The 22,500-nt window shown below is 45.9% G+C and overlaps 1 protein-coding gene across 5 annotated transcripts in view; it reads right to left on the bottom strand.

The window, feature by feature from the left end:
- Positions 1-22,500, bottom strand: part of LOC119022944 (nucleolar protein 4-like) — a 148,692-nt gene that overhangs the window by 58,371 nt on the left and 67,821 nt on the right. For all 5 annotated transcript variants that reach the window (XM_037104427.1, XM_037104425.1, XM_037104428.1 and 2 more), the window contains one exon: positions 8,736-8,889. In XM_037104427.1, the coding sequence (XP_036960322.1) occupies positions 8,736-8,889 (154 nt within the window). The remainder of the gene's footprint in view (positions 1-8,735; positions 8,890-22,500) is intronic.

Raw genomic sequence — 22,500 nt, 5'->3', positions numbered from 1 at the left:
ATATTCATAAGACACACTGCTGTAATCTAAAGTTCACCGGTCGCAGGAAAATTGCCGTGCGGATGCTTTTATCCGGAGCGCTGCTGCAGCAGAGTCACTTTCTGCTCAACGGGACTTTAGGAAAACTCACCTGCGACCCGATCGAGACGGGTTTCATCGTGAGACGAGTCGTCGGCCAACAAGCGCGGAACGCTGCGAGTGACGGGAACGATCGGATTCCACCGAGAGATTAATTAATGTGCAGACGAGGTGTGAAATTAATTCATTTAACCAAATGAAGCAGCTTGTATTTGTCAGTCAGGTGAGTCCAGAGATCAATATCGGCCTCATCACACAGTGTTTCACTCGTCACTGCTGTTGTTCTTCTCTGCAGATGTATAAACACTTTTACTGTTAAACTTTTACGATCTTTATTCGTGGTGCCTGCAGCTGAGTCGAGGCAACGAAACGACTGTGTTTGAGGCAAACTAACTGAAATACAAATGTAGAGTCGGGCACCGTAAACACTGTGGTTACAGTTCAAACACAACAACAGCAACAACATTTATTTCAGCCTGCAGTCACACACACACACACACACACACACACACACACATCACATCTCTACAGAGAGGCAGCATGATTTAATCCAGCACTCCCTCCTCTCTGTCTAATTCAGCTGAACGCCTGACCTCCATCCCTCCACCCATCCTGCAGTTCAGACCCTCTCCCTCTCCTCTCCATCCCATCCTTCCTCACCCCCACCCTCCCTTCACTCGGCTTTGGATAGCAGGGGTGAGGGGGAATGAGGAAGGGAGGAGGAGGAGGAGGAGGAGGTGGAGGAGGAGGAGGGGGAGGAGAGGAGGAGGAGGAGGAGAGGAGGGGGATCAAAGTCATCCTGTCGTTTGTTTCCCACTGCCCTACTTTCCTCTGCTGCACCGCTTTAACACATTAGACCATGTGGGCCACTGGCCTACAGCACCAACGTGTGTGTGTGTGTGTGTGTTCACTGTGTGTATACATTAATGTATATACACACACAGTATATAGATTCATATACATGTTTCTGTGTGTGTGTGTGTGTGTGTGTGTGTGTGTGTGTGTGTGTGTGTGTGTGTGTGTCAGTGACAAAGATTTCTAGACATGCAGCTTCCTGTGTGTGTTTACGCCAACATGATTAGGTGTAAGTGTGTGTGTGTGTGTGTGTGTGTGTGTGTGTGTGTGTGTGTGTGTGTGTGTGTGTGTGTGTGTGTGTGTGTGTGTGTGTGTGTGTGTGTGTCCCTGAGGGCAGTGTGAGGCATGCAGGAGGTAAACTCTGCTCTGCTCATCACATATTCCCTCTCTGCCTGTATCGACTGCAGCCCGGCTGCTCACCTGTGAGCACCGTTACGATGCTCATGACACCGGGAAAAAAAACCAAACCTCATCCATTTGGATGCGACTCTGTGTGGAAACTGAACGCAGCTTCTGTTTTTGCAACATAAAGCTCACAGTATGTCCACGAGTGTTTCTGGGGAGGGGAAATATTTCTGGTGCTCATCACCAACAGCACTTTTAAAGCTTTAGAAGCGTCGGCTAAGTGAGCTAAGCTTTAGCGACAGTGTAAGACGTATTCACTAACCGAGGTCTTTATAAATTAATGATACCTCGCACCAATCGCTCTAAGACAGAGGATCAGCATCCGGTTACCGTGGAGAACGCTGGTCAAGACAAAAATGCACAAGAAGTTGCACCCACAGTTTGCACACGGTATCAAGAGCGCTATGAATAAAATGCAGATGGAGTGATTTATGATGCAGTGATACATGAGGAGAGACAGAAAGAAATCACAAACACTGACGACATTGTGTCATTTTACGGCTCCTCATCAGACGTAACGCTGCATCTTTGAGGCCATCATGTAACAAACGGCCTCCTAACTTCCATCTCATCAGAATCATGTGACTACAAACAACCTGTAAGGAGAGGTGATGAACACGATTAAAAAAGTGCCTCATCCGTACAGTAATATTATAAATAATTCTGTTTAGAAGATTTGTATCGAGAGTCAGAAGCCCGAGATCTGAGCCTTGAGGAACACATTATATTAAGCTCAGAGACAACAGAGAAAAACACAGTAATTACCTCACAATAAGCCTGCAGCTCTGTCATCAAATACCTGCTCGTCTCCTGACGACTCTCCTCTCAGAGTTAAACATAAATCACTACAACACCGTTTTCCTTTCTTCTGCAGAGCGGATTCATTCAGTCTTTCCTTCCTGCACAGCGTGGACATCTGCGATCCCGCTAAAGGTTTTATTTGGGATTAGCTGTGTGCATGTCACAGTATTCCAGATAATACCACCAGATCTCACATATTTTATTCAGGTTTTTTTTATTTTCTTTTGGTAATAGAGATGATCCGGCTTATTGCAAATGGGACACAATTTACACAAGACGTCTGAGTTATGCCAAGATAATGATTTGTATCCAAGAGGAAATGGAAAATTAAGCAGCGACATGGTTGAAAGGGTGGAAAATTAACCCAACGCTTACAGAGAGTACTTTAATGTGTAGGTTGGTGGTGCAAAGTGATTTAGAGAGCTGTGTCTGATCTGTAGACACATGCAGAACGCAGAGAGGTGGAGAGCGAGCTTGTTAAATGATGGATGTATAGAGAGAGAGAGAGGGAGGATGGAGGGAGGATAAAGGAGACGAGAGGCATGCAGCGATGTCAGGATGAAAGTCCACTAATCTGTTTGACCCACTGTCTCGTTCTCTTTCCTGCTCTGCAGAGAAAGAAGGAAGCAACTTTTAATGGAACAGCTGTGATGTTGGTATTCGCTGATCATGTCAAGCTCAGTATGTCAGCAGATCAATATATTGGCCTCTATCCATGCCCCGCCATTTTGTTCTCCTTGTTTCCACTCACTCTTCTCCTCCTCGTCCTCTCCATCCTCTACACTCCTGTTTTTTTCCCCCCTCCCTCTCGTCGGTTTATCCCCCGTGGAGAGGACCTGTAATGTCAGCTCCATCTTCTGACAAGCCCTCTTTATCACGATGCCTTTTTTTTTTTCTACAGCAACAAGAGGCTCCAGGAAAAGGAGGCCCGGCTCTCTGCCGCTCTGCCGTGCTGCAGACAGGAGCCTCTCAGGCGGGAGGGTCAGCGGCACAGAGGAGATCTGGCGTGAACGTCTCCCAGGAGCCTGGAGGGGTGGAGAGGGGGATGAGAGGATGCATGCTGGCCAGGACTGAGAGGCGATGGAGGGGCCACTTCGAGGCAGAGCGATGTGGAGAGGCGTAGAGCGTGCACACACACACACACACACACACACACACACACACACTCCTCCACACGTGCACACGCAGCCCTCTCAGAAAAAGCTGAAATAGTGTCATGAAACGAGTCTGTTGCAACTGGTGAGCGAATCTGGTGACCCGGCTCGCCTGCCCGCCAGTATGAGTTCTGTCCAAGGTTGGATCCGACAGCATTAGCAGGATAAATTCAGAGTGACAGCTCGACTCAAGGTTAGCTCGGCTACGGCGCAACCGACTGCCGCTAGCACTTCATTTTGTAGCTGTCGGATGGAAACCGCATATCTTCCAGAGGAAAAAGCCTCTCAGGAGCGGAGAGAGAAACAATAACTCTCACCGTGATGCCTCCATGACGCTGCGTTCGACTGATCTCAGTGACCGGGGGCTCACAGAATATGTAACCACTGTAGCAGCCTCGAAATTAAGCCCAAAAATCCATAAAAAATGTTTCTTATTAATGACACAGCAGCTGAAATGAAACTGTATCATGTTTTCATTAATATATAATCTCTTGAGACTAAGAATCTTGATTTTGTTACATTAGAACGAGGCTTTTATATCGACAGAGGGAGCCGGTTCCCTCCACGGAGTCCACCATGTTTCTACGGTGGCCCAGAATGGACAAACCGAACACTGGCCTTCTGCTCTTTCAGTGCCCAGCACAGGAGAGCATGAGTAGATGGTACAAACACGACAAAAGGCCTTCGCACAACAAGTTCATTTCCATGTGACGTCAACGTGTGCGTCCCTACTTCCTGCCTGGACATACTGCAAGTCAAACGTCAGAATCAACTGGTTTGGGAAAATGGTGGTTATATCTCGATTCTGTGGTTCCGGTACAGCTGACAGCGTATCAGACTGGACCACCGACATCCTGAAACACACCTGAAGGTGATCAGGATGAAATCACAGCTCCTCTCATCAGCAGGTGAATCTCTCTTTGCTCAAGCAGACGACCTTCTTTTTCCTTTTTCTCAGGAAGTGAAGACGAAATCATCTCGTGTGTAACGTTTTTCTCCTCAGATTAAAATTAATTAATTAGACCTTTGAGTAAAACAAATAATAATAATCACAACCTTGTTTGGGGCCTGATGAACAAGTGTGCTTGTTTTTTATAAACACAAACTCATCCGGCTTCATGTAGTCGTGAAGTGATCAGAGCTGCACATGCGATCTCATTTTCAGCCTCGTGTCGACACGGTTCTTTGCATGAACGCATCACTATGAAATGTTTATTGCAACGATGTCATGGCTGTATAAGAATGACATCATCACCACTCAGATTTTAAACCCTTGCTTTCCACAAACAACTTCGTCTGAAACAGGAGCACAAAATCTCCCGGGAACAAAAGGAATGAAGGCTGCCTGCCGAGCGGTCGGCTGGCAGTCTGGCACCAGTTCTATCTGCTGTCACGTCGCAATTACTGAATAAATGAGTGAATAAACTGGTGCTCTGTCCTGTGCTGCTGCTCGTTGTAACTATGAGGAAAATGGAAATGATCCAGCTGTCTTTGCAACAGAAATAACACCACCTGGAGACACTGACAAACAAATCGATCATCCAGTGGACAAATACTGTGAAAGTCAAGCACAGATTTTCCTGGAAAGTCTGGTGATGTTCTGGTCAGCCCGTGAGGCCATCGGCTCTTTTAACGCAGCACCCGCGGCCCCCTGAACTCATCAGTCGGAGCCACGAGTTTTCAGACCGCCACTCCGAGCCGTCGTACAGTAAGAGCTCTTCCCTTCAGCTGTCACTGTTAAGTTGAGTGGAGCAGAAAAGAAGAAAAAGCGCGGTGGCGGTCATGAGCTCTTAAAAGTGATTTACTAGCTGCTTCAGAGGTGGACACGGGCCGGTGTGTGTGTGTGTGTGTGTGTGTGTGTGTGTGTGTGTGTGTGTGTGTGCGTGCGTGCGTGTGTGCGCGGACCATCTGCTACGTTTGAAACGAGCTGCCTACTCCAGTTAAACGCTCCGACAGCTTGCTGGTTCGGAGGAACACCCACCTGATATTAACTCCGGGAGTCAAACCAACCACAAGCTTTGGCTGCCGCGTTCAAACCGAAGCAGCTCCTCCATCTCGCCGCCGCTGTCAAGGGAGCGAGCTGCTGCTGCTCCCCACGGAGACGAGAGGTCAGCAGAGAAAACAGCCATGAAAGTTATAAATATTCTGCACCTCAGTTGGGTTTTTATAAAGTCTCATAGCAACAGCAGAAGCCAGAACCAGCAGAGAGAGAGAGAGAGAGGAAAACTGCAGAGATGTCAGATTCCTCAGATTCCAAACTTGACATATAATCTTTGGCTTGTGATGCAGCCAGCAACATGGAGGACGAGGAGCTTGGAGCAAAGATAGAGCCGACTTTAATGACTGAAGTGTCAAATTCCTGAAATAATAATTCTGTTTAATGTCTGTTTTTACTCTTCAAGAAGGGAAATATACATTTACACTTACTTTGTTTTCTCAACACTGTCAATCAACAGCATAAAAACTATATACGAAATAAAATTCTTTTTTTTAACTTCATAATTTGAAATACTTTCATCCCACTTGAATGTTATTTTTCTTACGCATCTTGTGGTTGGACGTTGTGCACCGCAGGGTAGATTCTGTCTGGTGTTACAAAGAAGAGGACAGAAAAATCTAAAATATCTAAAGAGTATTAAATATTGGAAATGTTCCATCGAACAACAATAAAAAAAGGGGGAATCTAAACAGAAAGAAAATAAAAAAGGTCTCATTTCAGATTGATTAAATGATTATCAAATTAAAAAAAAAACAACTCAAAAGAAAGAAGTTTTCTGGGATTCCTCAACATTTCTCCTCTTTCTTTTACCGCCATCGATCCGCCCGGCGTTCGGGCGGCGGCGGCGGCTCAGCGAGTGTTTCATCCATCACTTAGTGCAGCGAGGAGGCTGCTGATGTCTGTTTCCTCAGACTGAAGTCTAATCGAGCTGGAAAGCCTCTTCAGCCTCTCAGCGGCTCTGAGTGTTGTGGCATTTGGACGCCTACAAGCGTCCTCCGGCTTCTATATGAGGTGTACAGAGCACAGTGACCTTTTAATGACAAGGCCTGGCACACTCCGCCACCTACTGTAACACACACACACACACACACACACACACACCTTCCCATGATGCCTTCCTCTCCAAACATCTCATCTCATGCCAATTTCTCTCTTTCATCCTCTAACCAGCTTTTTCTGTCCCTCCCCTCCCCCACTGCTTCCTCCCACATCTCATTCACACGCTCTGTTTTGTGTTTTAGCATTCGGCCTCTGAAAATAAAATAAAAAATACACCTGACGTCTTCGAGTTTCAACCACTGATCTGATTTTCTTCATCCAGTCTGTCTCTCACTGTCAACAACACTGGAGCCTCGTTGGCAGAAAGAAAAGAACGAGGAAAAATAATGTACAATTATTTAGTTATATTAATCAAACTGTGTGATCATGACGGCTTCCATAATAGTTGCACCTCGATTTACCTGCAGCTTATGTTTTCTTTGTCTTGGCAGCAGTTTTCTGCATCTTATTTGTTCCCAAAAATGTTGTTTGTTCTTGTCTTCCAAAACCACATCAGTGTTCACAGATCTGAAATGTCAGTTCTTACAACTGCTGCAGTTAAAGTTTGGTTGGGTCGGTATTTGACAACCAGAAAACGAGACTAACTTTCCTCTGAGTTGCTCTAAGTGTTGCTTCAACTGCAGGCAGGATTTTCTCACCTGCGATTGCGTCGTCTACACAGCAGGTGAGCCACGTGTGAGGGAAGCTTGTTGTAAATTATTGTATTATTGCATCAAACGAGGTCGCAGCAGCAAAGGTGCAGAACAACAGCAGGAGTCGGCCGGCGTGAAATAAGAGCGACTGCAGCACAATCAGTGTGTTTCCTGATACCAGAGTCTCTCTCTCTCTCTCTGCAGAGCATGTGTGACGGAGGGGACGAGCGAGAGCTGATCGCCTTCTAGTTAATCAATCGATGATGCGGCTGTTCTTCCCCCGGCAGGTACTAGTGGCTTATAAAATGTAAAATTATAAGATATGTGGTTGTTGATATACCTGAGCTGAAGAACCATGTGTGGGAAACACCGGATACATTATGGACAGATGTGACGACATGAAAATCAGGAAGTGGATGTAAAATTACCGTCTTCACACGTGATCTCTGAAAAGCGTAACGGCGCCGGAAAAAACAACCACCTCCGTCCTCTTTCCTCCACCTTCCCCACTTCATCATCCTGCAGAAGCTCTTGATGGAGATCGGATGGAGCACTTACTCCCTCCTGCTGCTGAACCGTCAGCCCGGCTCACATCAACACACACACACACACACACACACACACACACACACACACACACACACCTGGGCTTGTTTCACTACACACCAGCTCCATTGTCTTTGCTCAGTAGCAGCTTACACACAGGCTACAGTGCATTACAGCACCATTCAGATATGCATGGCCAAGGTTACACACACACACACACATTTGTAACAGCAGCAGGGTAATTGCTGTATCCGTGCAGCAATGTGAAACAATACGGCTGTCTTCAAGGTGAGCGCTCCTCACAGCAGGAAGCTTTTCAGTGCAGAGAGAGAAAGTAGTAACGACAGGGAGGGGAGTGACAGGCAGGCAGGAAGCAAAGGTGGGAGGAGAGAGAAGAAGAAGAAGAAGAAGAAGAAGAAGAAGAGTGGCGAGGCAATGCGAGGCAACAGAGAGAGAGAGTTAACAAAGATGTCTCCACCCTGACCTCAGGGATGAAACGCCACAGCCGGCCGGACAGCGTCCATAAAGTGACCGCTTTATACCTCCTGGCTTGTTATTGCTTGTCTGTCGAGGATCAAACTGACACACAATCTGCTATCTGTATGAACAAGACCTGCAGGACATCTCTCTCAAACGACCCCGATATCTCACGGACGCCACGTTCAGCGTGAAGCTGGAGACAATGACGAGATGTAGCAGTGACGGAGAGAGAAACCGACAGCGAAGTCGGAGGAGCAGACAGTTCAAAGACGCCGCGGCTCTTCTGACAGCGTTCACTGTCACTCACAGTTTCTTTCTCACTTTGCTGAAGATGATATTCAGTGATCATCACTTCACTTGTGCAGCTTTCAACACCTCGATACGATTTCCCCCGATCCTGCTTTTGATTTTAACGAGCAAAATCAACTCTCACCGCGTGCAGATCCAGCAGATTCCCACCTTTTAATCTGACCCACGTTCTCACGGCGTCGTGGTGGAAAGAAGCCAATTATCTTCTCAGTTACAGTCTCACAAGTTCAAAAACAACAGCCAGGAAATGTTAAGATGCTGCTCATTAAGCCTCTGAATTCATTCTGTATAAATAATCTGTGACTTTCTAATCTCCAGAACAACACGAGTTTCTTCTTCTTCTCTCCTGACGAACATTGATCATTTTCATTCAGCAGCGACAACGTGATATTGACGAACGTGATCCTGGTTCCTTACCGTCGTCCTCCTTGCTGTGCGTGTTCTGGGGGCTGTGGCGCATCCTCTCTCCTCGGCTCGGCGGGCTCAGGTCAGACGCTGCTCCCAGATCAGCTGCTAGCCATGTGGGCTCGCTCATCTCTGCCTCCTCCTCGCTGCTCACTGAACTGTCATCCTGAGCAGAAAGAGACCAAACACCAACATTTCAGACGGATATTTGAATTCATTTCCTCTTTTTCTCCCTGTTTCCGTGCTCCTAACACAGTTATGCATTAGTGTTGTGCTAGACAAGCAAAATTTCCATCGATTGACACACAGGCTTATACAATCAAATAAGACTAACAGCTTTTTTATTCCAGGCATTTAGCGTGCGATTGATCCGCAGAGAAACGCTCTCCGTCCAACAGTCAGAGGATCTTTAATCAGCAGAATAACATCGTGTCTGTCTCTGTTGACTCCGAGGTGACAAACATGGTGTCAAACGTGGTGAAACAAATGAGAACATCTGAGATTTATTTCACATTTGACTGCAAAGGTTGAGTTATCACAAATCATCTCGCAAGTTGGGATCACACGAAAATGTCATGTCACGATTATCCTGTACAATATAATGCTGCACGATATTTTCCCAATAATTTTCAAACTATTCCAAAAACTTTAAAATAAAAACTCTTCAGATGTAGTTAAATGTAGTAAAACATAAAGTTTTTTTTTCTGAGCACCAGCATCTTTCTCCACCCGGCGCTTCTAGCTAAAAAATAACGGGGTTCGTCACGTCGCTCTTGTTCAGGCAACCTATCATGTTTCAGATCAGGCGGGACTCGTCAGCCGTCACTCTGGTAATCCAGAAAATGTAGAAGCTCGTTCTATCGTTGTCCGTCCATCTTCAGCTTTAGTTGACAAAAACTCAGATCGAAACAGACACAGAAGAGTCAGTTTGTGGGAGCAGATCCGTCGTACAACAGATGTTCTTGTGAGTGTCGTGCTTTTTATTTTCTGTGTTTGTTATTAGCTGTCTGGTCGGCCCACTGTTAGCTAATGTCAGTCAAAACCAATCACAACACTGCGCTTCAACCCACGCCGTCAGCGCTTTCCTGCTACAAAATAAAGATGTTTGTTAACATCCACATGACAAAATCTCTCCTGAGGACAACGAGTATAACAGAAGTGTCCAGAACTGCGTCGTCAGAAGAGGAACAAAGTAAATATGACTCATTTATGAAACCAGAAAGTGAAACTGATCCGACATCACTCGGTCCTCCCTGACAGAATTCAGCTTTTGTGTGTAAATGTGTCAGCTGTGTGTGTAAATCCCCCTAAACTCAGATTAGCCACTTTCTCATGAATGAAATGGTTTTTAAGCCATTTTTAATCTCTCTATTCATCGCTTTGTCGGTGTCAGCATCCGCGGGAGCAGCCATGACAGCTGCTCCGCCGCTTCAACCCAAACATCAGAGGAAACACGAAACACGAGGCGGGGAGACGGCAGGCAGGCGAATCAAACACAACACGCCAACTGCTGCTCAGCGTGCAGCACCTGCAGGCCTCGCCGCTCGCAGGAACATCACACTGTGATGTTTTCCCTCTAAACTCTGCGCTGCCTTCCTTCCACCTCACACACACACACACACACACACACACTTCCCCTCCGCTCAATCCAAAAAATGCTGGGAGTGAAAAACGCAACACTCCCAACGGGAAAGAGGATATTCTGCAGCCAGAAGCTGAGTGTTTACATCAAAACGTGTAAAAGCCTTCATGACCGAACAGCTGCTGGATCAGCCGGAGATCCACAGGAGCAGAGCTGGTGTGTCTCGGTACGACAAGTGGCTGACTGCAGTTACACGCCTCTGAAAGTTCAGAGGTCAAGTCCAAAAGTTTTATAAAGCAGCGTGAACCTGCTCCTCGTCACATTCCACTTCAGCTTCTTCATGCGTCATGTCAGGTAGCAACACAGACGGCAAGAAGAAGTTGTTTGGTTGACAGCTGTTTCCAATATTTAAGTGACAAGGACGACGATATAATACATGACTTTAAAACCGTCCTGCTATCATCAGATTCTTTGTCGTGTTTCAGCCTCGACTCTTCAACTTTACGAGTCGTTGCTGCGTCTTCAGAGGACGTTAACGTGGATTCTGAGCGCACAGTAGTTCAGTTAGTCGCCAATAAAGTCCAGACCGAACATGACATTTATTTTACAGGTGTGCTACTTGCAAAAAAACAAGAGGACAACAAAGAGAAAGAAGGATTTTTTTTCTTACGAGAGCTACAACATAAATCTCCACCCTCCACATATTTTCTGTCTCCTTCTGGACGCTCAAGAGACGTTCAGAGTTGTGAACAAACAGAACTCACTTCCACAGCTGTTATCAGCATCGAAGGCGACCTGCACTCTCAGTAATGAGGTCCTGAGTGCTTCAACTTCCATTTACCACACACACACACACACACACACACACACACACACAAACAAAGGAAAGATTAATGGATGACTGAGGACCTCGTTGACTCTGGAGTCAGACGCAGTAAACTCCTCTCAGGTGAAAACACGGTTTGCGGCTGCAGAACTCCTGGTTGACGTCCTCTGCTTCTTTAACACACATGTCGCTCTGCACGGGGACACGATGCATTATTCAACACAGTTCGTGTGTGACAGCACAAAAAAATAAAAATGAGCTCGTAATGAGAACTGCTCTGCGACAGCATGACTGAAAGCGACAGAGCGACGGGAGCTGAGACGTTTCAGAGCAAGATTCAAATGTGCCACTCGAGCAGCTGTCAGACGACAGAACTCTACATTTATATATCGTATTTACTGGTACAGTCTATATGTATTTATTACCATTTAAAACATGAAGCATACATGTTTTTTTATTTGCCTTTCGGCGGGAGACGGGCGTGAACATCTGTGACTACAGCATGTTATAAATATTAAGGAAGGTGAAGGAGACACAGGATTGTCTTCCTCTTCCTGCTTCTTTCTCAGCTCAGTAAATGTGTTTAAATAGAAATAATAGTGCGATTTGTTTCGTCAAATATCTTTTGCACACCTGTGGATCGTCAGCACAATGTCAACATTTCTTTTTGTGATGATAAATTGATCAGGCAGGACGTACAGCAGGACAGTCTGCAGAAGTTCACTGAAATTTTGGCTAAATAAACTAAATATGACATTAAACATTAAAAAGGTACAAAATATAAAGAAATACAGACATAAGACCATAAATGAAGCAATATGAATACGGCTTTCATAAAATGTACACGATACAAGAAACAATTCAAATTGAAAAAAGGTACAAACACAAGTCGAGAGGTTTAACATCCTGGATATAAATTCACCAAACGCAGATTTTCTAGCCCGTCATCAGATCGAGTCTGAGAGGAGCCGAGGTCCAGAGATTCCTCTGGATTAACTGTACCGATACAGAATATTACAACTACTGCATCTCCACTGATGAAGCACTGAGTAGAGCTGTGATGGGAGGTGGTGCAGAGGGAGGTGGTGCAGAGGGAGGTGGTGCAGAGGGAGGTGGTGCAGAGGGAGGTGGTGCAGAGGGAGGTGGTGCAGAGGGAGGTGGTGCAGAGGGAGTCTGGGAGGTCATCAGGTTCATGGAGAGGTTCTGGGGGGGGAGGGAGGCTGGAGGGAGACAAAGCTTAATCTTTTGTTCTCCTGAACCTTTCCAGCTTTAAAATAAGGAGCTTGTTCCAAATAATGTTCGGCATGCAGAGCAGCAACAGTGACTTTAATCATTGTGCCACATAAATTGTTGGGATTGTTTTTAAAAACGCGTGTGAAAGTGGACGCGGCCGAGTTAGACCGAAACATTTCTTCACATATCGACGGCGATCAGGAAAAAGCACTCCGACTCTCACTGACAGGGATTTTTATTTATAATGTGAGAGAACAGACATCCATCTTTAATATTCTCTTTCTTTATTTGTTCAGCCTGTTAAGTTTCAAACTGAAGCTTTCACAAAGAGCCATCTTGTTATCTGTAACGACTTTTATTCAGATGTGGATGTCAGGAGTGTTTGGGAGGTTACGTTTCTCTTTAAATCCCCAGAAAATCTTCATCTTTGCTCTTTTTGCTCCATCAATTAAAAAAAATGGAGTGCTGCAGGGGATTCCACGCTTCCTACATGTGTGTGTGTGTGTGTGTGTGTGTGTGTGTGTGTGTTTATACATCTATGGCTGCAGCTCCTGCAGTGAGTCCATGTGGCAGCACTGACCCATATCTGTCTATTAAAGCGGGTTCTCTGAGGAGGAGTTTCCCCGGGCTCGTCACACTGGATTAGCCTCCTCACTTGCAGCCAGGCAGCCCGACTGCACGCTGACAGTAACTGGTAGCGTCCCCGTGAGTCTCAAACAGCCGAGCTCATCCAGAGAGCTGCGTCATTCAATGAGAAAAGGCTTCAATTCACAGTCAGAGTCAGTGTGGCACCCACCTATTCAGGCGGCGTCACGCGGGACGTTTACAGCAGATGTTACACAGAAGATGTGATTTTCTCGTCACTTTTATTGTGTACAAGCAGCAACAACAACAAGAACGACAACGTCAGTGTGTGTGTGTGTGTGTGTGTGTGTGTGTGTGTGTGTGTGTGTGTGTGTGCTCAAGACCCACAAAACTCTGGTGGCACACCTGCAGCCAGGTAAAGGCTGCAGGTGTAATATTATTTCTTTTACAAAAAGTAGCCACTGGTGTAGGCGTAAACACGTGACGTGACGTGAAGCAGGTTGAATTTTTCTTCAAAATAAGAGCTTTACATTGCGCCCCACTGGAGTTTAGAACTGGGTTCTTAGCGGGGGGCTTTTAATTTGAAAGTAGCGACCGTTAGTAGCTTCCTGTTACAACAACAAGCGGACAGTGAAGACAGCTACAGAGACCGAGGAGACGCTGCAACTCCTGGATCTCTGCGGTTGTTCAGTTCATCATCTTGACGTCTGTGGATGAAGTGATGGACTGACTGCTGTGATCAGCTGTTTCCTGGTTTTAAAACTCCCCGACTGTGTGTCGCACAACAGTGCAGGTCATCGACGCCTCCGCCCATCTCACGCAGAGGCCGGCACATCGACGGCTCGGATTTACATCGCAACTGAGGCGGAAATAAGTGTTCCCTCAGAGGCGTCAGGTTGGTGGACCAAAACAAACCCCCAATATACAGCCTGCTGTCTAAATCTGCTGACGCAGCCACAAAAAGGACGGCCAGATTGGCGGCTTGCTGCCCAGAATAATAAATATTCACTTTTTCTACATATTTTCATCACAGTCCTGCTTTTTTTTCCTCTTGGGGTTGTTTCTCCTCTTCACTTACAAAGACATCATAACATCTCATAATTAGAAGTCTGTCTCGCACCATGTCGATGTTGTGAATCGTATCTCTGCGAGTTACTCTGTGATTCACACCCTTAAATAAAGTATTCATTGAGCTGCTCACGAGCTTCACCACTGTCACTGTCGTCTCCCACCGTAGCTGATCCACTGATCTCACCGTCTTCATCGCATGTCTGTGACTTCGCTGTGTTCGGCCTCAGAGACTTGAAACGCCGCTGCATCAATAGATAACTGAATCTGCTCTGCACAAACAGCTGGATTTGATTTGATCTCATCTAAAAAAAAAAGGGGGTAAATAATCAGAGTTGGGACACTTTCAGCTGCAGGTTGTAAAGTGTTATTAAAGCATGAGACGATTTTAAGCTGCTGGAACAGTTTCAGCAGTTTTGTCTGCATAATGTTCAGGGTCAGTCTGCAGCAGGCGGTCAGACTGTTTCCTCACAGCTCATGTTCACTGTTCAGGCTGCCTGGTTTCACTGAAAACTGTGAACCTGCAGCTCGGCCACGTTAATCAGCTCAGAGACTATTCTGAGAGCGTTAATTCACCGCAGCCAGGCGCATGAATCAACTCTGACAACTGATCAAATGAGACCTTATTTTAATCTGCTCTTAATTCATTTTCAATTACTATCATCACCAGCCCACATTAGCTCATTTTCAATTACCACCTAATCTCAACGCAATAATCACTGGTTAGCCTTCGTCTCTTTGTCGCAGGCGTCTGAAGAACAGACGATTCATATTAGAAACGCGTGGAAGCTAATCTGCAGCTAAATCTGTCTGATTCACTTCTCATAAAGACTCTGAGAAAATGAGCACTGATGAAGTCATGAAGAGGCTCCTCATCTTCATCTTCATCTTCTTCTTCTTCTTCTTCTTCTTCATACTGTAAAGATTTTTTTACTCGAGCTCTTGACAAGTCGGAGCGAAGCAACGATCTAAATGATCCAGACAATCATCAAAATACACTTCAAACTCTTAAAATGTTACAAAATCACAAAATGAATATTATTATATTTCATCATCATCGAGCTCCGCAGCTTCTTGCAGCGTGTGACGATATTCACGATCATCCCGATGATAGAAATTCTAAACGATCAATTTAACTTGATTGTTTTTTTGTTTTTTTTTATCACAATGAGGATAAAATGATATTGTTTCATCCCTGATTGCAACTACAGACACGTAACAAACAACAGCTTGAATCTACTAGTGAATTATATAAACGCAGGGAGGAAACAGACGACTGACTGACTGCATGCTGGACCAACGTCAACAATTACTGTGATTTATCTTCTTCCTCTGAGAAACACGGAGCTCCACTGTTGTCCAAAAACTATTAAAGACACATCAGGGAGCCACACCGTTGCTCTTTGATTACCACACACACACACACACACACACACACACAGTTATAATAAAGATCTCCATCTCGTACGAACCAGTGGGCTGAGAGCGACAGACGAGCTGAGGTGCTGCGAATCTGACTTTTTCTATTTATTGACAAAAAGAAACGCCCAGAATAAAATATGAAACATTAATAAAATATATGAATAATCTAATTTCCTCCTCGAGTCTGTTCCACCACCATCTTGCTGGTTATCAGCTGAAAGAAGCAGACACTTCCCCTCCGTCACTGCTCACCTCTTCACCTCCTCCTCCTCCTCATTTTCTCCCAGTCAGCCGAACTGAGGAGAGCTAAAAGGCTATTGTGTGAGTCTTTGTGTGTCTTTGTGTGTTGTTTCTTAATGGCGTCAGTAATGAGCTGTCCTCATCTGCATACAGATGAACAGCAGCGCTCCTGCCTGCTAAATCAAACACATGACGACTGTTCAGACCGACACAATACAAACACACTCAGCTGCCGAGTCTCACATATGTGTGTGTGTGTGTGTGTGTATATATATATATATATGTGTAGTTATTTAAAGGTTAGTTAAGTCCCCGACCCAATCACCAGGATAAATGTCAGTGAGGTCCGTTTCCGATAAGGGTTTGAAAAGCATCACACTTCGGCTTAAAATTGCTGATTTTGTCGCCACGACCCCGGATAGAGACGGTCTTCCTGTGATAAAAAGCTTGACTTTGTTAGCTGTTAAGGCCTCCACACACCGCCCAGACTCAAACCAACAGCCACCTGCCTTTATCTGACCACTCTCTTGCCTCTCGTCTGACCCGTTCGGCAGGATAGCTGTGCTGAAACGAACCGCCTCGACTACACAGTGGCACGTACGTATGCAACAAGTCTCCTTAACATCGGGTGGCGCTGGTTTCGTGCCAGTAATCCAAAACATGAAAACAGGAAACGATGGAACGGAGTGCAGACCATCGTCACTTCCGCCCCTCCCACACATACTGCGCTGATTCGCTAGCACACGACCAATCAGAGTGTCCGATGGCGTCCAATCCTCCGACCGCCGACACTCTCAGACTTTGTAAGCTGAATCTGACCAGACGCTGTCCGGACGGTTTCTGCGTTTCTCTTTCTCCTAAATTGACTCGGTTGCTCTGAGCTGTGGGAGCTACACCACACAGACTGACAGTGATGATGATGATGATGATGACGATGATGACTGTGGTGAAGATTATGAGAGGTGCAAAAGCAGTAAAGTGCAGCCAGGATGAATAATTAACATCCTCTTTTATGTCTTGTCTATTTTTACCAGCGTGGAGGTGAAAGGAGCCGCTGACGATTCAACTTCCATCAAAAAGTGGAGAAGGAGAAGGAGGAAGACGAGGTGGAGGTTATTCTCCGAGGCCACCAGGGCAGATGGGTGGATGTGAACACGGGAGGAGCTGCGAGGAGTTTAGAGGAGGAGGCGAGAGATGTGGAGCAGCAGAAGAAGAAATAAACTTTGATTTATTTTGCTCATGTTGGGGATTTATCAGAAACTCTGAGCTGCTACGCCTCATGTTCACGTTGTCACAACTACAGCAGGTTGTAAACTATTCAATTAATTGAGAACGATTCCTTAATAATGAAATGTTCATTTAAAAACACATAATACCATTTCAAATAAAAATACTTCTCGTAACCAGAAATCATCTTTAATCAGATTTCTCAAATATCTGGACGCTTTTCTTTGTTTCCTCACGTCAGAATCATCAGCTTTCGTTTAGCCGAGTCACTTTTTTTTTTCCTCTCTTCCATCTTCAGCAGACAGCAGCGCGTCGTATGTGAAGCAGGAAACAGCATTACGAGTCTGCACATTACTCTGAGTGTGTGTGTGTGTGTGTGTGTACAGTGTGTAACTGAGTGTGTGTAGAAGTGTATTGATTGCTGCTGTTGTGTGTGTGTGTGTGTGTGTGTGTGTGTGTGTGTGTGTGTGTGTGTGTGTGTGTGTGTGTGTGTGTGTGTGTGTGTGTGTCTCCAGGAGCCGAGTAGCCGGATCTGGTCCTATGGCGTCGCTAAGCTAATCAGGTTAGCCACCGGACAAACGGAAAGAAACATTTCTTTCCCTCTGCGCTCATCTCCTCTCTTCCATTCACACCCTTCCTCTCCCATCTCCTCCTTCCCTTTCTTCTCCTGCTCTCCTCCGTCACCTCCTCTACAATCAATCTGCTCCCGTCTTCTTCTCGTCTCCTCCCCCCCAATCACCTCCTCCTTGTTCTGGCTCGTTCCCTCTCTGAGCTCGTCGACTGATCGTCGGCGGAAACAATGGGACCTGAAGAGCGTTGTTTCAAATTAACGGTCTGAAACAAAATCTGAAATCTAAAACGGTGAAAAAACATTAAACCATCTGTCTTTCTCTATTTTATTTGCCTGTTTCTCAGTCATTCCCTCCTGAGAGTCTTTAGGTTTGGCCTCTACAAATGCAGAATAAAATAAAATGGAATAAAAGATCACGTGGAGATGGTTCCAGTCATTTCTAGATTCTCCTGGACTTGAAGAAACACCGTATTAGATCCCTGCACCGCAGCATTGTGTCAAAGTATCTGCTTCAAACTTCTTCTGTGAAAGAGAAAAAAAGTAATAATCTCTCCAGCTCGTTCCACCCACGCCTCCAACTCCCGCGTCCCCGCAGACGGAGCCGCTGGAGGGCCGAGAAGCCGCTTAGCAAACACCAATTAGACACAGAGAGAGACGATGTTTTACTAGAGAAGCTCCGGCGCTGCAGAGACTCGCTGCTCAGTAACAAGTCAGCCAGCCGTGAGTATCAGGTATGTGGGGAAATGCTTAAAATACAGTTCGATAATGTAATAAGGCTCCGAGCTGATGATTAAATACAGCACAGGCTCAAGGTAAATTAACTTAATACTCTGGGGTCAGGTAAAGGTGCACGTTACTTACTCTACACCTGCAACTAATGATCTCTTTCATCGTCAATTCATGTATTCGTTAATTCAATTAATTGTTTAGTGTCAGAAAATAACAAATCACGGTTGATGATCTCAGTTCTAGAGCTCGAATTGATTTGTTTTTCTCCAATCATGAGCACAAAAACCCAAAACATTGAATTTCAGCATCAATTTTATTACTTATCAAACTGCTCCGACTTTTCTTCGAGATGCTTTAATCTCAAAAATTAAACTAACTGAAGCTCACATCATATTAATAGAATTCAGAGACTATTAAAGTTAAAGGTAGAATCAGTAGGATTTGTCCCAGCTGCTCCTGAACGCACCACAAAGACAGTTGATTGTTGAGTCTCATTCCCAGGACGTCAAATAGACACATGTTGGGTTGGTAAAGCGTCCCGAGCAGCAACAAAGAGAGAAAATCAGAAACTCTCTGCAGATACGAGACACTAACACGCCTTTTCTCCACATTCCAGCCTCCCTCTCTGTCTGTTTACGGCTTCTTACGGCTTTGTCTCGTCTCGCTGCAGCTGAAAATGCTTCAAACTAAAGTAACGAGGCTGTTCTGAAGCTGCGAGGAGGAGAAGTCACAGAGATACTCAGGTACAGACACCTGAAACACACTCACAAAGAGTTATGAGATGAAATCTATGTGCAAAATCAGCTGAACCGCAACTCTGATCCAGCAGTTTCCGCTGCTTTAAACGTGGCTCTCCGGCTCCGTTTCCTCCTGTTGGTTCGTGTCGGACGGCTGAAGTGCGTCGATACTCTTCGTGATGAGATGTTTTAGTGACACCGCCGCGTTCAAAACTCTCAACCTGATCATATTCCGTCCTCAGTGGAGCAGAGTAAATGAATATCATTAAGAAAATCAATTAAGGTGGACATTTTTTTCTCCTCACATGAAGGAGTTGGGGGGTGGAGGGTGGAGGGTGGAGGGGGGTCTCAGCCTCTTTGTTCTCTTTGTTTTACAGGCGGTGGTGGTGGTGGTGGTGGTGCAGGGCCGGACCCTGAAGCCTCCCTCACTGTCAAATTGGCATCCTTCCACCTACCAACCTCCCCCCACCCATCACTCTCCCACTCCACCCCACCTCCTCATTTATCTGTCTTTATTTCTGCCTCCCTTCCCCCCTCATCCTCCTCCTCCTCCTCCTCCCCCCATCCCTCCACCCTGCCAACTCCATCCTCGTCTGCCGCTGCCACTCTCCTCCCTCTCCTCCCCCACCTGCTCCACCCTCACTGCAGCACTCGCATGTTTTTTTTATTCCTCCTCACCCATCAGGAGCAGGAGCCGCTCCCTCGCACTCCGCCCTGTTTCCCTTTCGCCTCGCTCTGCTCTGCCCGCCTCGCAATCATGTTTAGTTTGTCTCCATGGAAACAGATCCAGTTCGGATGTCCGTTGTAATGACGTTGATTTGACTGGAACGACTGGTCACTATCATCAACACCATCACACAAACACACACACACACACACACTCACGTCCACCGACAGGACTTCTCAATCATCCTGTGATTGGCCGGTGTGACAGACCGCCGGCGAGGCCTCCAACTCACCGCCGCACCTCATGATACATTCATGGCGTGTGTGTGTGTGTGTGTGTGTGTGTGTGTGTGTGTGTGTGTGTGTGCGTGCGTGTGCGTGGAACCATTTCACGTGTGGAGGGAGACCACAGCGTCAACACAACAAGTCCTGCTGCTGAAGGAACTACGTCTGTTCATGGATCGATGAGTCAAATAATTCAACGTCTGTCAGGAAACAGACTCAATACGAAGGTTTTTCTTGCTATTTTTAAGGAAACTGAGTTATTAAAGTAAAAATTACTTTTCTAGATTTGAAGAAAAATGACTAAGTGACATACAGATATTAAATCAAGCATGAGAGTGACACTGAATCGATGTTACAGCAAACTCAAGCAGTCAAAGGTTTCTAGTTGCAGAGTCGACAACAGGAATCCTTCCTCCGGCTCTTGAAGTTTGCAGATTTTAAAATATCCAGGAGGACAACATCACATTTTCTTCTGTTTAGTCCTCAATATGAAGATGTTAATGGTCCGTGTCTACGCTGAGATGAAGTGCTGAAGTGTCTCTATGACGACAATATCTCGACAACCGTCGCTGTACGATCGACGCTGATCCTTCACGGTCTGTTTCACATGGAGACATCAGAGCGAGGAGGAGGATGTGGGCGCACGACGTGATCCGTCCGAGACAAAAACACACTGGATATTTTTTGTCGATGCCAGGAGAAAGAAAAAGAGCGACGGTGGCGTCACCAGCGGCTTTCTGAACCGCAAAATATGGGAGATTCTCAACTGGCAGCGCTCAGAGCAACAACACAGAAAAGATACAGACGACGCTCGCCATGCTGCGTCTTTTCCCTGAGCGCCTCATTCTGAACAACTGAAGAAAGACGTGAACACAAATGTGAACCTGAGAATACCTGCAGAGTTTACAGTCTGCTTCCTGTTTACAACACCAGGGAACATAAAAGGCCCTGAGATGTGGATTTCAGGTGTGTCGTACAGACAGAGATTATAATTTCTCGTTCAAAAAGTCCATTTTCAAGGAAACACGTGTGGCGTCAGAGAACCGTAACACAGAGACGGACTTCATTACAGCTCCGGATACAGAAAAGCAGAGAAACATCAGAAAATAATGAAGCTGCAATCAGTTAGAGGAAAGCCACGTTATTTATAGGAGACATTTAGACGGATAATAAAAATTCCTCTTCCTGAACAGATTCTCTCACGCAGTTTATATAATGCTGTTCATACCTTTACAATCTGTGTAATCATTGTGGGGCAACGTCGCAAATCAATATGTTTTATTCTTCACGGAAACATTTGATTTTTATGATTTTTTCTTTCCTCTGAGGCGTTTATGTCATCCATCCGCTGTCTCTCAGGTGATTTTTCCAGGAAGTTTTGCAACATATACAAATATCAGTATGATGATTACATACGTGATAGAGGATATTTCTCAGGCGGACAAACCGATCGCACTCCAATTAACCAAGCCGACGTGTTTACAGACTGTGGGCGGAAAGTACGACCCACGGAGGAAAACACATCAACCCGTCTGAGAAGAAGAAGCTTGTTAGTGAGTCATCAGCGTGGCCACACGATGAACAATGGTCATCGCCGCGGTGAAAACCGGTTTGAGCGTGACGACGCGGCTCGGTTCAGGTGGGTGAGAGCGTCTCTGTTTGCACATCGCGGTTACATCTGCTGCTGAGAAGGCGGCGATGGAGATTGCATATGAGCACGCGACAACATATGATGGCTAAAGTGAGCCGGCTGACAGGAGCTCCCGCGTTCAGACGCATCAATCTGACCCGCGGCACGGAAAATTTGAGGCGCCGGCTGCCAGTCAGTCGTCGTGACAGCCGCTCAGGATTCAGACCGACAGCGACGTCTTATTCTCTGACTGCATCCACCGCTCACACAGATCGATGAGGGCTGGAGGGAAGAGGAGAGGATCATTTCTGAACGGAGAGAGGTGAAGATATTGATAAGAGGCAAGCTGGCTGGACACACACACACACACACACACACACACACACACACACACACACACACACACACACACACACTGCTAGGATTAACAGGCCGAGGAGCTCCACTGCAGAATATTGATTTCTGAGAAAACTGGCCATGAGGAGGAGGTGTGTGTGTGTGTGTGTGTGTGTGTGTGTGTGTGTGTGTGTGTGTGTCTGTAGAGGGGGGGGTATCACCACTGAAACACACACATAGACTAATAATACTCGACGCAGCAACATCGGCAGCAGAGAGACAACGAACAGAAACCTGCAGCCGCTGAACACACGACGCTCGGCCACTGAACGTTTCCGCAAATTCGTTAATCACATCAACATACGTGTCGTTTCACACCAGGACAATTTCCAGCCGTGTCTGCAGCGACTGCAGTCGGAACATTGTGCGATGTTTTACTTTATACGATAAAATATAATGGATTCACAGTATCACATCATTTTTACTATTATTATCAGTTATAATTAAAGCCTGTATTTCATATCTGTTACCTGAAGTTATCGTCCTATAACAGATTTGTCGTACTGCGTTTGATTTGAGGGGTTTATTGCATAAAACGTGTGTATATCAACTGATTAATCGATATCAGAACTAATTGCGG

Source organism: Acanthopagrus latus, chromosome 7, assembly GCF_904848185.1.
Source record: "Acanthopagrus latus isolate v.2019 chromosome 7, fAcaLat1.1, whole genome shotgun sequence".
Taxonomy (NCBI): domain Eukaryota; kingdom Metazoa; phylum Chordata; class Actinopteri; order Spariformes; family Sparidae; genus Acanthopagrus; species Acanthopagrus latus.
This window is presented reverse-complemented; position numbering and strand designations above follow the sequence as displayed.